This window comes from Typopeltis vanoorti, chromosome 3 (genome assembly GCF_054136105.1).
Source record: "Typopeltis vanoorti isolate ZY-2024b chromosome 3, IOZ_Tvanoo_1.0, whole genome shotgun sequence".
Taxonomy (NCBI): domain Eukaryota; kingdom Metazoa; phylum Arthropoda; class Arachnida; order Uropygi; family Thelyphonidae; genus Typopeltis; species Typopeltis vanoorti.
This window is the reverse complement of record NC_143551.1, coordinates 10519982-10534534: the sequence shown is the minus strand read 5'-3', so window position 1 is coordinate 10534534 and position 14553 is coordinate 10519982. Positions and strand designations below refer to the sequence as shown.

The window sequence follows — 14553 nt, the reverse complement described above, 5'->3', positions numbered from 1 at the left end:
GGAAGGTGAGAAGAATGAATTGAAAAAAGTGAAGAAATTGAAATGAAGTGAAAAAAGAATGCCCTCTTGTCCTTTTCCCACCCTCCATAAAATAAAATTCCATGAAAAATCCTATATAACCCTTTCAGAAGTTTGTAAGTCTCAAATCATATCAGCCCTCTTCCTCCTCTTTGCTAGTGTCTGCAGTACAAATTCTCAATCTGCCTTCATAATCAGTATTCCACGATCCTGATATAATTTTTAATACGCTCCTTTGCACTCACTCTCTCTCTACTGTATCAGAATCACAACAGAAACCAGGAGATAAGACTTGCACACAATAGTCCAAATGAGGTCTTATCAAAGTCTTGTAGAAAGGCAAAATGATCTCTTTATCTTTACATGTTAAAGTTCATTTTCAGCATTGCAAATATCTTTCGAGTTGTATTTGAAATCTTTGTGACATGTTCCCTGAACTTCAACTTTGTATCTACTAAAACTCCAAGATCCCTACCCTGGTCAGTTTCTTCTTGCATCATCCCACCATAACAAGCCAAAGTGCATGACTATGCATTTACTGACACTGAAGTGACACCCATTTTCCCATGCCCACAATTCCAGCCTATTCAAATCTTCTGCAAGTACTTTACATCACTTGCATTCCTAATTACCCTATCTATCTTTTCATCATCAGCAAATAGCTGTATGCTATATACAAATACCTGTCAAATCTTTCCCAATGTCATTAATGTAGAGATTGAATAACAGTAAAACAAGGACTGATCCTTATGGTACACCACTGGTTATCTTAAATTTTGCAAATTCACATCCAGCATATACCACTTTTTGAATGTCAGTCAGAAATCCTCTTACCCATGCTAATATTTTATAATTCAAACTCATATTCTCCAATTTATGCAACAATTTACCATGCTATATTCTGTCAAAAGTCTTAGCAAAATCCAAGAATAGCATGGTGTATCCATGCTGTTCATTGCAAAGTAGAGATTCTCTGTCAACCCATTTTTTAATGTACATCCTAACAAAGTTTCCCAAAATCTTCACCACTCCTCAGATACTGATTGGTCAATAGTTGGATATATCGGTCTTTGCATCACCCTTGTGTGATGGGGGATTACACAAGGGTGATGCAAAGGTGATTACACAAGGGTGATACCATACATTCTTTCTGCTCCTGCAGAAAGCAAAGGGAATCTTCCTTTTGAGACTCAAGTTAATAGTGTGGTTAAAGGAATAGCCAGTTAAGCTGAACACTCATTTAACACCCATACTGATATCCATCAGCCCCTATTGCAATTGTTCTTATTCAGTTTGTACAACAGTTCTAATACCTCCTCACACACCTGAGTTTGAGTGGCTCAATGTTGCATATGCAAGGTTGGTAGCTTTTAACAAAATGAGCATGCTTTAGTTGAACAACTTTGGCATCTAATCACTCTCAAACCATTTGCATTCAAGTAGTTATGCTTTCATATTCATTCTTTTACTTGCAGCATATTGATAGAATTATGATTTAGTTTGCAGAGCAAACTTCTTTTTATACTCAGACTTAGCTTTACATACAATAGCTGTCTGGCCTGTTGCTTATAATTTTCAATCAACATTTTTCTTATGAATCTTTTTGCTTGATAAGACTACACAGCCATTTGATTCCTATTTATTCTTCAAACTCTCAGGACACATTCTGCTGTTGAATCATTTAAGTATTTTTTTTAACTGTTTCCCATGCACTGTCAATATTCTTCATCTGACAACCAACATCATTGCACTAGACTCGGTATACCCCCCCTCAGTTGGTCATAATTTCTTGCTTTGTAGTTCAGTATGTACCTTTTCTGAATGAAACATCCATAAACTTAGCCACTTACCACATGACCATTGTCACCAGCCAGAAGAAGAATATTTACATCTTTAACTGAAATGCCCTCTGACACTATAATCAAATCTACCACTCTTTGACCCTGAGCTCCTTCTATCGCATGCTGCTTGAAAAAGTTGTCTTTTAACAGCTCATTAAATTCAGTTTCATTCTTCTCATGAGATTTCACTGCTACCCAATCAATGTCTGGATAATTAAAGTCTCCCATTATGATTACTCTTTTCACACCCACTGTCTCTATTTGGTGATGCATTTCTTCGTCTCTAGCAATCGATCCACCAGGTCTGTAACAACACCCCGCTATGGGTTTGATCTTGTTAGATTCCACCTCACACCAGATAGCTTCAAACTCACTGCCACATGATAACTGTTACTAGTATTATAATCATAGTTCTCAACACTAACTGGATTCAAGTCATCTGATATCATTATTAGCATGCCCCTCCTCTCCTATTCTGCCTATCCTTTCTACTTGATGCCAGTTAATATGTCTGAATCTGATAACCTGGTCTCACCAATGCCTCTAGAATCTGAGGACCCAACATATTGACCAAAGAAACAAACTCTACCCCTTTGTTTCTGATACTACTTGCATTCGTATATAGATATACACTATCTGCATGTTCTTTTGTATACTCTCGTCTGTAGTCTGCATGACAAAGACAATATAACACTAACAATATTGTAGTCGTGACAAAAAAGACTAATCTGGGGGAAATTGTCAATAGTTAGTTAAAATGTAAACTTTCATGAAGTGTTATAGTACCTGCATCAATTGAGAACACATCAGGAATTTGATGATAGCTATGAAATCATGGGAACTTTTTTTTTTATGTGGTTCCTACCATGAAATTATATGCAAACCTAGAGTACATCTGTACTGTGGGTGGGTTAAGGACCATTTTTAAATCAATTCTATATACAGTAGACTCAAGTTAACTGGAACATATCAGGACTAGAAAATTTTGGCTAAATTAAGAAGCTGTCCCAATTATGCAAAGTTTCATGTTAACAGTTAAAGACTGAACAACAAATCATGTATTCAAATCAATTAGAATAAAGCAGAACAAGTAGATTGAAAAGGTATTTATTAGGTGATACACCTCACTATTATTAGGTACAACTAGTTGAAGGGCTTTGCTTTACAACTCATACTTGATCATGTCTGATCAAAAGCAAATAGGACAATGGGGCAGCTATACTTGTTGCTAAACCATCATAGCTGGCTAAGACCAGAACTCAAACTGCTGCTATACAAGATGCTGATCAGGCCAGTCCTGATGTACAGCTCATCAGCATAGAAGCTGATTCAAACATTAGCAAACTACAAACAATCCAAAACAAATGTTTACAAATGGCATTTAATGCACCATGGTTCGCAAGAAACATGCAGCTTCACTGAGAAGCCGATATCCCCAAGATCAAGCCTTTTCTACTCAAAAACTGCAAAATTCTTTGCAAATGTTGCTACCCATCCCAACCCACTAATCTGCTAAGCGATAGACTACAGCAAGATCTTGCAAAACAAACATTCCAAATCCATATTGAACAGAAGTGTTTTTTTTTAACCCATTGCCCAAAATAGACAAGCCAAAAGCAACAATAATATTCCATGCTCATTACAGTCTACCACCTAAAAGTAGACTAAAACAAATACCTTAGAACATACTACCATGTGCAGTAATTTAGAAGAAACTTTTTGTAATCTGCAGCTCTCTCAGAATCAGCCTAATTTAAATAAATATGGTTGAGTAAATTAAACTTTCCAAACATGGGTAGTTTAATTTACTTACCATACTTCAAGATACCAGTTTACATCTTAGGCCAATGATGTCCTAACTAGGTGGGGTGCTTACAGAGGGCAACCCCCCCCTGGTTAGGACTAGTCTTTTGTTCATGTTTCACTTAGGTGTGTGTGTTTCAATTCTCATATTGTACTCCTTGATGATGTCTTAGATGAAATATTGGAAGAATTAAATATTTTTAATCCACAGTGATTTTTCAATCCATTAAGCCTCTAACATGATTTCTCCCAGCACTTAAGCCTTAACAAAGATTATGATAGACGTTTAAGTTACTGAAATGGTTTTATAGGATTGATGCAGGAAAAATATTTCAGCACTAGGCTAAAGGAACCAGAACAAAAGGTCATCCCTGAAAGAAGGTTGTGAGGACTAGTGAATGAATAGGTTATATTACTTATTTACATGAAAGTATAAGGTATAAGTAACGATATTTATTTAATTAAAAGACTAGATATTTCAGTCTGAACTTGCAGACCATCTTCAGTGGCAGTGACAATTGATTACAAGGTAGAATGCAAACGGATTAATTTGCATAATATAAAATTAAATAAATGTTACTACCTATACCTTGTGTTTCACGTAAATGAGTAATAACTATGGCACAAGATTCTTTAAAGGAATGAATGAATTGGTTACCAGAGTCAGTTGCAAGTGCTTATTCTGCTAATGGACTCAAGGAATGGTAGGATAGATACTGTGTGGATAGTTTGAATTGCCTAAATCATAACAGGAACAATTTTTACAACTGATCAAACCATTCTCCAGGACAAGTACTGCACACCTAAGCAGATGAACTATCCCAACTATTATAATCATTTTAGACAGATTTTATACAGTATGAAACTCAAAGAAAATACCAGATATAATCCAACACAATTTCATGACTAGTTTTTGATCGACTTTGACATTTTTCTAATATTTGATTTCATTACCATTATATTTCAATTTTCTAACTGCATCAACATATTAATATCTTAGTCTACCTCAGGTTCTTTAGTACTATTTTGCTACTAAACACTTAGTCTGGTGTACCATCATTTTTTATTTGAATTTTATTTTATTTTTTATTTTATTTAAATCTGAAAACACACCCCAACTCAACATCAGAGTTAAAGATTGGCACTATCAACATAAGAAGCCTGAATGGCAAAGAAATGGAGCTAGCTGAGGAATTAGATAAGTACCAGATCGACATAATAGGGGTGCTGAAACAAAAAAAGACAAAAACTGGTGAGATCTTTCTGAGTAATAAATACAAAATGTTATATTTAGGCAATGACAATCAAGGAAAAGAAGGAGTAGCCATAGTATTCAACACAAAATACGAGGATAATCTTCTTGAATGGCAGTCAGTATCAAGTAGAGTAATGTGGGCAAATATGAGAATGGGTAACTGAACAATGAGACTTATTTGTGCCTATGATCCCACAGAAGGTTCTATTAAGGTAGAAGTGGAGGAATTTTGTGAGGCTTTAGAAAAAGCAACTGACACAATGAAAAAGGAAAAGTTGGTCCTTGTTGGGGATCTAAACAGCAGAGTAGGAAATGATTGTCAGACATACAAAAATATTTTGAAAAAATTTGGAGAAAAGAGCAAAGCTAATAATAATGGCAAATACCTGTTGAATTTCTGCTCAGGACATGGACTGGTTATTACTAACACCATGTTCCAACATAAAAATGTGCACAAATTCACATGGAGAGAAGAGGCAAAGAATAAGAAAAGTCTCATTGACTATGTTATTGTTGATAATCATGTTTTCTCCCTTGTGCAGGACACTAGAGTGCAAAGAGGATTTGAAATTGGAAGTGAACACTATTTAGTCTTCAGCAGGATAAAATTGAATTTCATATTGAAAAGAATAACATGTAAGAAAGTTTTAAAGCAAATAAAAGTTGACCAGCTCTCAGATGTGAACTGTAGGCTAAAATACACAAAGATTATCGAAGAAAAAATGAAAGAGTTTGAGAACAGGAATCAAACCTTGAAGATTACGTGTCAAGCCGAATGAAAGAAAGCCCTGATTGATTCAGCTAAAGAGGCATGCGGTGAAGTTGTCTGCAAGGATAGAAAAATTAGAACACCATGGTGGACACAGGAAGTTATAGAGGCAATGAAGGAAAAGAAAAAAGCATATCAAGTTCCTGGCAAATAAGTCAGCTTGTGCTCTTAGAGAATACAGAGACAAATGCAAGAATGCTAAACACTGTAAAACAAGCTAACCAAAAGTCATGGGAGGACTTTGGCAAGAATATAGAAAATAAATATCAAGAATGTGGCAAAATATTCTGGAGGTTGTTAAAGAAGCTTAGGAATGGAGGAAAGAGTGCTGTAAAAGGAGTTAGAGATGATAAACGTGATATGAAAACGGGAGACAAAGATATCCTTGAAGTATGGAGTAATTACTTTGAAAAACTGCTAAATGAAACAAGCAGTGATGATAGCACAGTGGTAAATAACACTGACCAGGCATGCAGTCAGGAATACATATCCATACTTGAAGTAGAAAAAGCCAAAGGCTTGAAATGTGGAAAGGGAGCAGGAGTAGATGATATTCGACCAGAAATGTTGAAGTGCGGTGGTATAAAAGTCTTACAGTGGCTGCACTGCATAGTTCAGAAAGCCTGGACAGAGGGACAAATTCCCGATGATTGGAGTAGAGCTCTCATAGTACCCATATATAAAAAGGGAAATAAAACTGCATGTGAGAATTACAGAGGTATTTCCCTACTGAGTGTTCCTGGCAAGATCTATGCAAGTATACTTGAGAAACGGTTGAGAAGAATTGTGGAAGAAAAGCTTGGTGAAGAACAAGCTGAATTCAGGCCAAATAGAGGCTGTCAGGATCAGATCTTCACTCTACGACAAATAGTCGAGAAAGCATGGGAATACAACAAAGATCTGTATTTAAGTTTTGTCGATCTGGAAAAGGCATATGACAAGGTGCCAAGAGAGAAGCTATTCAATGCGATACAGTTATATGGTGTCAATGGGGCATTATATTAAGCAATACATAGTCTTTATTTCAGTTGCAAGTCAGCAGTTAGAACTGAAGGAAGTACAGGAAGGTGGTTTAATGTTAAATCTGGTGTGAGACAAGGATGTACATTATCCCCTCTGTTATTCATTATCTATATGGATAACATTATGAAGGAAAGTGGTATTAAACATGATAGCAAAATTGGAGATGTTTAATGTCAGCTCTTTGCTTTATGCAGATGATGTTATACTTCTAAATAAATCCGCTACAAGTCTGCAAGATTCTCTGACTAAATTGAATAGCTGTTGTAATAGATATGGTATGAAGGTCAGCAATAAAAAGACAAAGACAATGAAAATAGGCAGAATCATTGAAAATGTCAACTGTGTTGTGAAAGGAGAACCTGTGGAACAAGTAAAACATTTCAGCTATTTAGGCACGATTTTTACTGAAGATGGTAAATTAAATATAGAAATAGACAACAGAATCAGCAAAGCTGGTATGGTGGGAAGTCAATTGAATAAATTCATATGGAATAAGAGAGAAATTAGTCGGAACACTAAATTAGCTGTATACAAGACAGTGTTCAAACCAGTTTTAACTTATGGATCTGAGAGCTGGGTGAGAAGTAAAACACTTGACCAAAGACTAGAGACCGCAGATATGAGAGTCCTGAGAAAGATTATAGGTGTGATCAGATGGCATCAATGGCAGTATCATATTAAAAACGAGGATATTAGGAAAGAACTTGACATTGTCAGCATCCAGGAATGCGTTAGCAGAGCTAATCTCAGGTGGTATGGTCACTTAAACAGAATGGGCAAGGAAAGATTAGCAAAATAAGTGTTTTCTGCCAGGTTGGCAGGAAAACGACCAAGAGGAAGACCAAGATATAGGTGGATTGATACAGTACAAAGTGCTTTAGACGATAGAATTATAAGCTCTGATAATATTGGAGTGTTGACAAGTAACAGACTGATTTGGAGGAAAATTGTAGATAGGAAATTAATAATGATGTAATTTTTTTCATGTAGTACTATCATATCCTGTACACCCCCTTGAGGGTACATGGCAGGAATTTGATGATGATGATGACAAATTAATACATGAGTACATGAAAGAAAGAGTTTCAGTTTAGATTATTCAAACAAGGAAAAATTAGGAATGACAGCTTTGCAGTACAAGTTGATCTAAAAATAATCATGAAATTGTTAAAATCCACTTACCAGTTATACTTAAGGTACACTTTGCCATTACAGATTTTTTCTGAATATAATCAACAAGAGTGTATCCATGAGCAGTACCAGCTGATAGCCTACAAAAGAATTAAATATATTTCTTTTACAGAGTAAGTATTTATGATAATAATATGATACATAAACAGCATTATCAGATGCTTAGAGGCAACTAGTTGACAGTCTGGTTGGCCAAATAACTAGCACATTCATTTTCCAATCATGACATGATGTTAAAATCCTACTATGGCATAAATTTTATTTAAATCATTAGCTGCTAGTGTCACCTAAAGTTAAAATTATTTATTAGAGGCTTGAAAAATTCTGCATAAAATTCCCAAATTATACAATTCTTAGTCATTCCATAATATAGGTGACAAACTTTTCACGAGGAAAAAAAAAATGCACTTCAAAAGATTCCTTCCTAAGTGATGTTTGCTGTAGAAGATTAATTCATAAAGAAATGAACATAGGTGAAAACATTTCCCACCTAAAACAGATTTCTGGAATTTATTATAGGTGTGCAAAAACAATCATCATCATCAGCAAATTCCTGTCATGTACCCTCAAGGGGGGGGGGGGGGGGGGGGTACAGGATATGATAGTACTACATGAAAAAAATTACATCATTACTAACTTCCTATCTACAATTTTCCTCCAAATCAGTCTGTTACTTGTCAAGACTCCAACATTATCAGTTCTTATATTTCTATCATCTAAGGCACTTTATACCGTATCAATCCACCTATATCTTGGTCTTCCTCTGGGTCGTTTTGCTGCCAACCTGGCAGAGAACATTTGTTTTGCTAATCTTTCCTCGCCCATTCTGTTCAAGTGACCATACCACCTGAGATTAGCTCTGCTAACGCATTCCTGGATGCTGACAATAGTTCTTTCCTAATATCCTCGTTTTTAATATGATATTGCCATTGATGCCATCTGTTCATGCCTCTAATCTTTCTCAGGACTCTCGTATCTGCAGTCTCTAGTCTTTGGTCAAGTGTTTTACTTCTCACCCAGCTCTCAGATCCATAAGTTAAAACTGGTTTGAACACTGTCTTGTATACAGCTAATTTAGTGTTCCGACTAATTTCTCTCTTATTCCATATGGATTTATTCAATTGACTTCCCACCATACCAGCTTTGCTGATTCTGTTGTCTATTTCTATATTTAATTTACCATCTTCACTAAAAATCGTGCCTAAGTAGCTGAAATGTTTTACTTGTTCCACAGGTTCTCCATTCACAGTTGACATTTTCAATGATTCTGCCTATTTTCATTGTCTTTGTCTTTTTAATGCTGACCTTCATACCATATCTATTACAACAGCTATTCAATTTAGTCAGAGAATCTTGAAGACTTGTAGCGGATTTAATTAGAAGTATAACATCATCCGCATAAAGCAAAGAGCTGACATTAACATCTCCAATTTTGATATCATGTTTAATACCACTTTCCTTCATAATGTGATCCATATGGATAATGAATAACAGAGGGGATAATGTACATCCTTGTCTCACACCAGATTTAATATTAAACCATCTTCCTGTACTTCCTTCAATTCTAACTACTGACTTACAACTTAAATAAAGACTAAGTATTGCTTGATATAATGCCCCATTGACACCATATAACTGCAGTATATTGAATAGCTTCTTTCTTGGCACCTTGTCATATGCCTTTTCCAAATTGACAAAACTTAAATACAGATCTTTGTTATATTCTCATGCTTTCTCGACTATTTGTCGTAAAGTGAAGATCTGATCCTGACAGCCTCTATTTGGCCTGAATCCAGCTTGTTCTTCACCAAGCTTTTCTTCCACAATTCTTCTCAACAGTTTCTCAACTATACTTGCATAGATCTTTCCAGGAACTTGCCAGGTGCAAAGACAATGATACTCCAATTTCCTTCCCCATCAAAATTCCTGAAAAGTTCAAATTCCTGACATACCCTCCTCTGCTATTGCTAATGTTTCCTCCCCATTACAAAAAAAACACTTTTCTCCCTTTATTTGCCATGCATTCTGTTAGTTTACTTTGCATTAAAACACCTGCAAATTGAAGGTACATCTATGGGCTCTCTCTCTCTGCATTCTTTTCATGCAACACTTAGGGGGGGAGGAAACTGACAGACTCAATTCACAATATTATATGTGGAAAGAAAACTTGACAATGTCAGCATCCAGGAATGTGTTAGCAGAGCTAATCTCAGGAGGTATGATCACTTAAACAGAATGGAAAAGGAAAGATTAGGAAAACAAGTGTTCTCTGCCAAGTTGGCAGGAAAAAGACCCAGAGGAAGATCAAGGTATAGGTGGATTGATACCATAAAAACTGCCTTAGAAGATGGAAATATAAGATCTGATAATGTTGGAGTCTTGAGAGGCAAGACCGATTTGGAGGAAAATTGTAGATAGGAAGTTAGTAATGATGTAAATTTTTCGTGTAGTACTATCATATCCTGTACACCCCTTGAGGGTACATAGCAGGAATTTGATGATTCAGAATTGACCTTATGGTGAAGAATTTATTTCAAACAAAATAAGCTAGCTAACCTATACAAAAATTACTGTATATTTCATGCATTCTAGTTTCCAGAGAACAGTAACAATTTATGCTAGCAGTTAATGCAGACCAGCTGTAATCCCCACTCCTGTAACTGAAGGTGACCAATTATTAAGTTAATCAGTTGCTGTTGCTGAATTTTTGTGATTATTTTTGATTTTAATATACAGACAGCACATATTTAGGTCAATATGAAAATTTCAGGTAAGTATCCTACATATAATAACCTACTATACATTTTAGGTTTGTATTTTTCATTTTATGTTGTCCATGAACAATTTCCTGAGTTTCCTTTGTGTACTGACATCTAGTTTTCTCCCTAATTTCAAGACCTGAAATTCAAGCCAGAATTTCAGCAGAAATTCTGGTCTTGAATTTCTTGACAAGAATTTCTGCTGAAATGAATTAATATTCAGTTTATAAACTGGATATTTATTAGTTTTTTTTTTTTTTTTTTTTTTTTTGTTAGTTTCTCACATAGTCATGTGCACTGAAGAATTGTGGTCAAAATTCTGTATGCCACTGAATGCTGATTTACCTTAATTATACTACTCCACCCTTATTTTTCTCTTGCTATAGGTGAAGAGAGTTCTCGTCTATGTCTGTTTACAATTAATTCACAATATGAGTGACTAAGCTGGTGAGAGGTTTGTAGAATTCTCCCTATGAACATAGATTGAAGGTGTGTGGTTTAAAAAGTTGGGTTGACAGGCAGAAAAGAGAGGATGCAATAGAAAGATATTAAAGGAGTTTCATAAAAATGATGCAAATGAAAATTTTCAATATATGACAGACAAAGAACTAGGGGTCATCCATGGAAGTTGTGTATGAGCATGCAGATTATTTGTGTGTGTGAAGAGCAGTGAATTGCCATTCATTGTCTTGCAACATTAGTTGTGAGACAGTGAATGAGTTTAAGGAGAGGTAGAGGTATAATAGGTTTGGAAGTAATGGGAGACCCAAACGAGTATCTGGACTCCATGGAGATACCATATAATAATGAATTTGATTTAGATATTGTTAATATAAAAAGTTGAAAAGATGATTTTTTTTTTTAATTGAAATAAAAATACCGCCTATGAAATTACTGTAATATGGGGGGGGGGGGGGCTAATTTTGTCCTTTTTATTTTCTAGTTATAATAGGGATCCAGGAATGTGTTAGCAGAGCTAATTTCAGGTGGTATGGTCACAAACATAATGGGAGAGGAAAAATTAGCAAATCAAGTGTTCTCTGCTAGGTTGGCAGGAAAAAGATCCAGAGGAAGACCAAGATATAGGTGGATTGATACAGTAAAAAGTGCCTTAGAAGACAGAAATATAAGACCTGATAATGGAGCCTTGACAAGTAACAGACTGATTTATTTAGAGGAAAATTGTAGATACGAAGTTAGTAATGATGTACCATATTTTCCGGTGTATAAGAAGCACCCAAGAAATTTAATACAATTTTCTGGAAAAAACCAAAACTTTTACCTAAACCAAAACAACGCTCAAAGGCTATTTTGACTGCATGTGTACGAATCATTTTTGTTGCAATGGTAATGCCATTTTGCTGATTTTCTTGCACCCATTTCAAAACTTTGGTCTCTAGTTCTGGCCACTTCGCAATTTTTCCACGTTCCGCATGCTTTTCATTACGCAAATTGTACAAAATCTCCTTCTGACCACGCCAGGTTCTAATCATTTTTTCTGTAGGCAGAGGTCCAAAATGTCTTTCAGCTTCCCTATTCCCGTGTTCTTCCACATATTTTACAATCTGCAATTTGTAACTTGAAGTATATGAATGTTGCCTGTTTTTTTCCGTCACTAAAATCTACAGGAAAATATCAAACTGAACACAAAATATCTCAACATGTCAACTCAATACTGTTAAACATCGGTACCTGATTACTCGGATAAGATATTATGAAACTTGAATAGGGACTCCCCGTTCTTAGCCAATGACTCGCTAGAAGTCACGTGAAGCATCAATTTGATTGCACCATTAACCGCCTACAAAGATCTTGGAACATAAAAGGGAGTGCGTATGACTTTGAAAAGAGGAAACAATCTCTATCTTCATTATATAAGACGCACCCCATTTTACTGATGAATTTTTAAGGTAAAAAAGTGCGTTTTATACACCGGAAAATACGGTAAGTTTTTCATGTAGTACTATCATATCCTGTACACCCCTTGAGGGTACATGTCAGGAATTTGATGATGAGTTATAATAAACACTGAAACATTTTATACAGTACTTCCACAATAGCATTACTACCAACACCAGTAGTTTGAGATGGTTTTACACTGAAGGTATTTCCAATTTTAGTGTTCATATTTTAATCTAAAAATTGAAGTTTTTAATTTTTCAGGAAATGAAAATGTATACTAGAATATTAATTATAAAAAAACTTTAATACCTTCCTAGATTTCTGCAATATTACATTGCCAGCATCAGGGATCACAAAAAAACAATGACGTGCATGCAGGCACTAACACCGAGCAAATGAGACTAAATAAAGGCAAGAAAAACCTAAATGGTGCCCCCCCCCCCCCCCTAGTGGACTAAATTGGGTTGTCTTGTCCATTGGGTTGGCAATCTCAAAATGCATGATTCCATAATTTGGGACAGTCTCTTGCACCCAGATTTGTTGAGATTTGGAAAGTTTTTCAGAGCTGAGGCAGATTCAACGAACAGACTTTCATACTTATATTTGCTGTGGTGTAAAAGAGTGGCCTTCTTCCAGCATATCCTGTGGTGGGTGGGTTTTTATAATCTCATTCAACAAGTCCTGAGTGGGATTATAAAAACTTCTATAAGTTTTTATTATATAAGAAATTACATAAGTTTATGTATCTCTGAGTGGAACCGCATGTAGTCCTTGTGTTTGGATACCCTGCCTGTTTGGCCATAGGATAGTTTACAACTGCAAGGGACCTGGTATACTCTTGGTAGATCTAGGGGATGTCATTGGTCTTTGGTGAAGCAGATATGAAATGCCAATTTTTTATGTGGTCTAATTGGTTGTAAGGTCATATGTTATTAGGATTTTTTGTTAATTTTTTGGATGTGCCTCAATATATGGAATGGTGATAGATTTTGAGTAATCTCTGATTTGAAGGGGGGGTTGCTGTTATATAGTTTTATTATTATTTTGAATTTTTTTGGGAGTTGTAGATTGGCTAAGAAAGCGTTCAAGATATGGTCAAGTTCAGTAGTTAGAGCTCTGTTATCTGAACAGATTAATTTTGCTCTATCATATAGAGTTTTTATAATCCCATATTGTTGGGAGGAGTGACTGCTGGTGAACATACCTGCCTGTATGTGTTGGTTTTCTTAAACAGAGAATGCCAGGGATCCATCAGGCTGGCATGTGATCAGAGTAACAAGGAATGGGAGATTGTTATTTTCCTTTTCTAAGTTAAACTGAATCCTGGGGAATTGATTGTTTGTGTGTGTTAAGAAATTGGAGTGTATCTAAGCCATGCATCCAAATGGAGAACACATCATTCACAGTGTAGCCAAATAGTGGGTTTTTGTGAGGTAGAGTTTAAAGCTTTTTCTTCAGAGGTCTCCAATAAAGTAGTTGGCTAGGGATGTAGAAAATGAGAACCCATGGTAGTTCTCTCTGTTTGTAGATAGAAGCATACATTTTAAGAACATCAGCCCAATATAACCCAATTTAGCCCACTAGGGGGCTCTGTTTAGCTCTAGGGCAGACTTCTGTTGCCTTTATTCAGCCTCATTTGCTCAGTGTTAGTGCCTGTGTGCACACTGTTTTTTGTGATCCCTGATGACGACAATATAACATTGACAAAATATAGGATGGTATTAAGTTTTTTTTATAATTAATAGTTTAGTATTACATATAACAAATCTGAAAACAAAACCCAACTCAACATCACCAGAGTTAAAGATCGGTACTATCAACGTAAGAAGCCTGAATGGCAAAGAAATGGAGCTAGTTGAGGAATTAGATAAGTACCAGATCGACATAATAGGGGTGACTGAAACAAAAAAGACCAAAAAATACAAAATGTTATATTTAGGCAATGACAATCAAGGAAAAGAAGGAGTAGCCATAGTATTCAACACAAAATAC

At 35.6% G+C, this 14553-nt stretch overlaps 1 protein-coding gene across 3 annotated transcripts in view; it reads right to left on the bottom strand.

Moving 5' to 3' along the window:
• LOC150107906 (lethal(2) giant larvae protein homolog 1-like) overlaps window positions 1-14553 on the bottom strand; it is a 443798-nt gene that overhangs the window by 190063 nt on the left and 239182 nt on the right. For all 3 annotated transcript variants that reach the window (XM_090415428.1, XM_090415430.1, XM_090415429.1), the window contains exon 15: window positions 7892-7980. In XM_090415428.1, the coding sequence (XP_090271554.1) occupies window positions 7892-7980 (89 nt within the window). The remainder of the gene's footprint in view (window positions 1-7891; window positions 7981-14553) is intronic.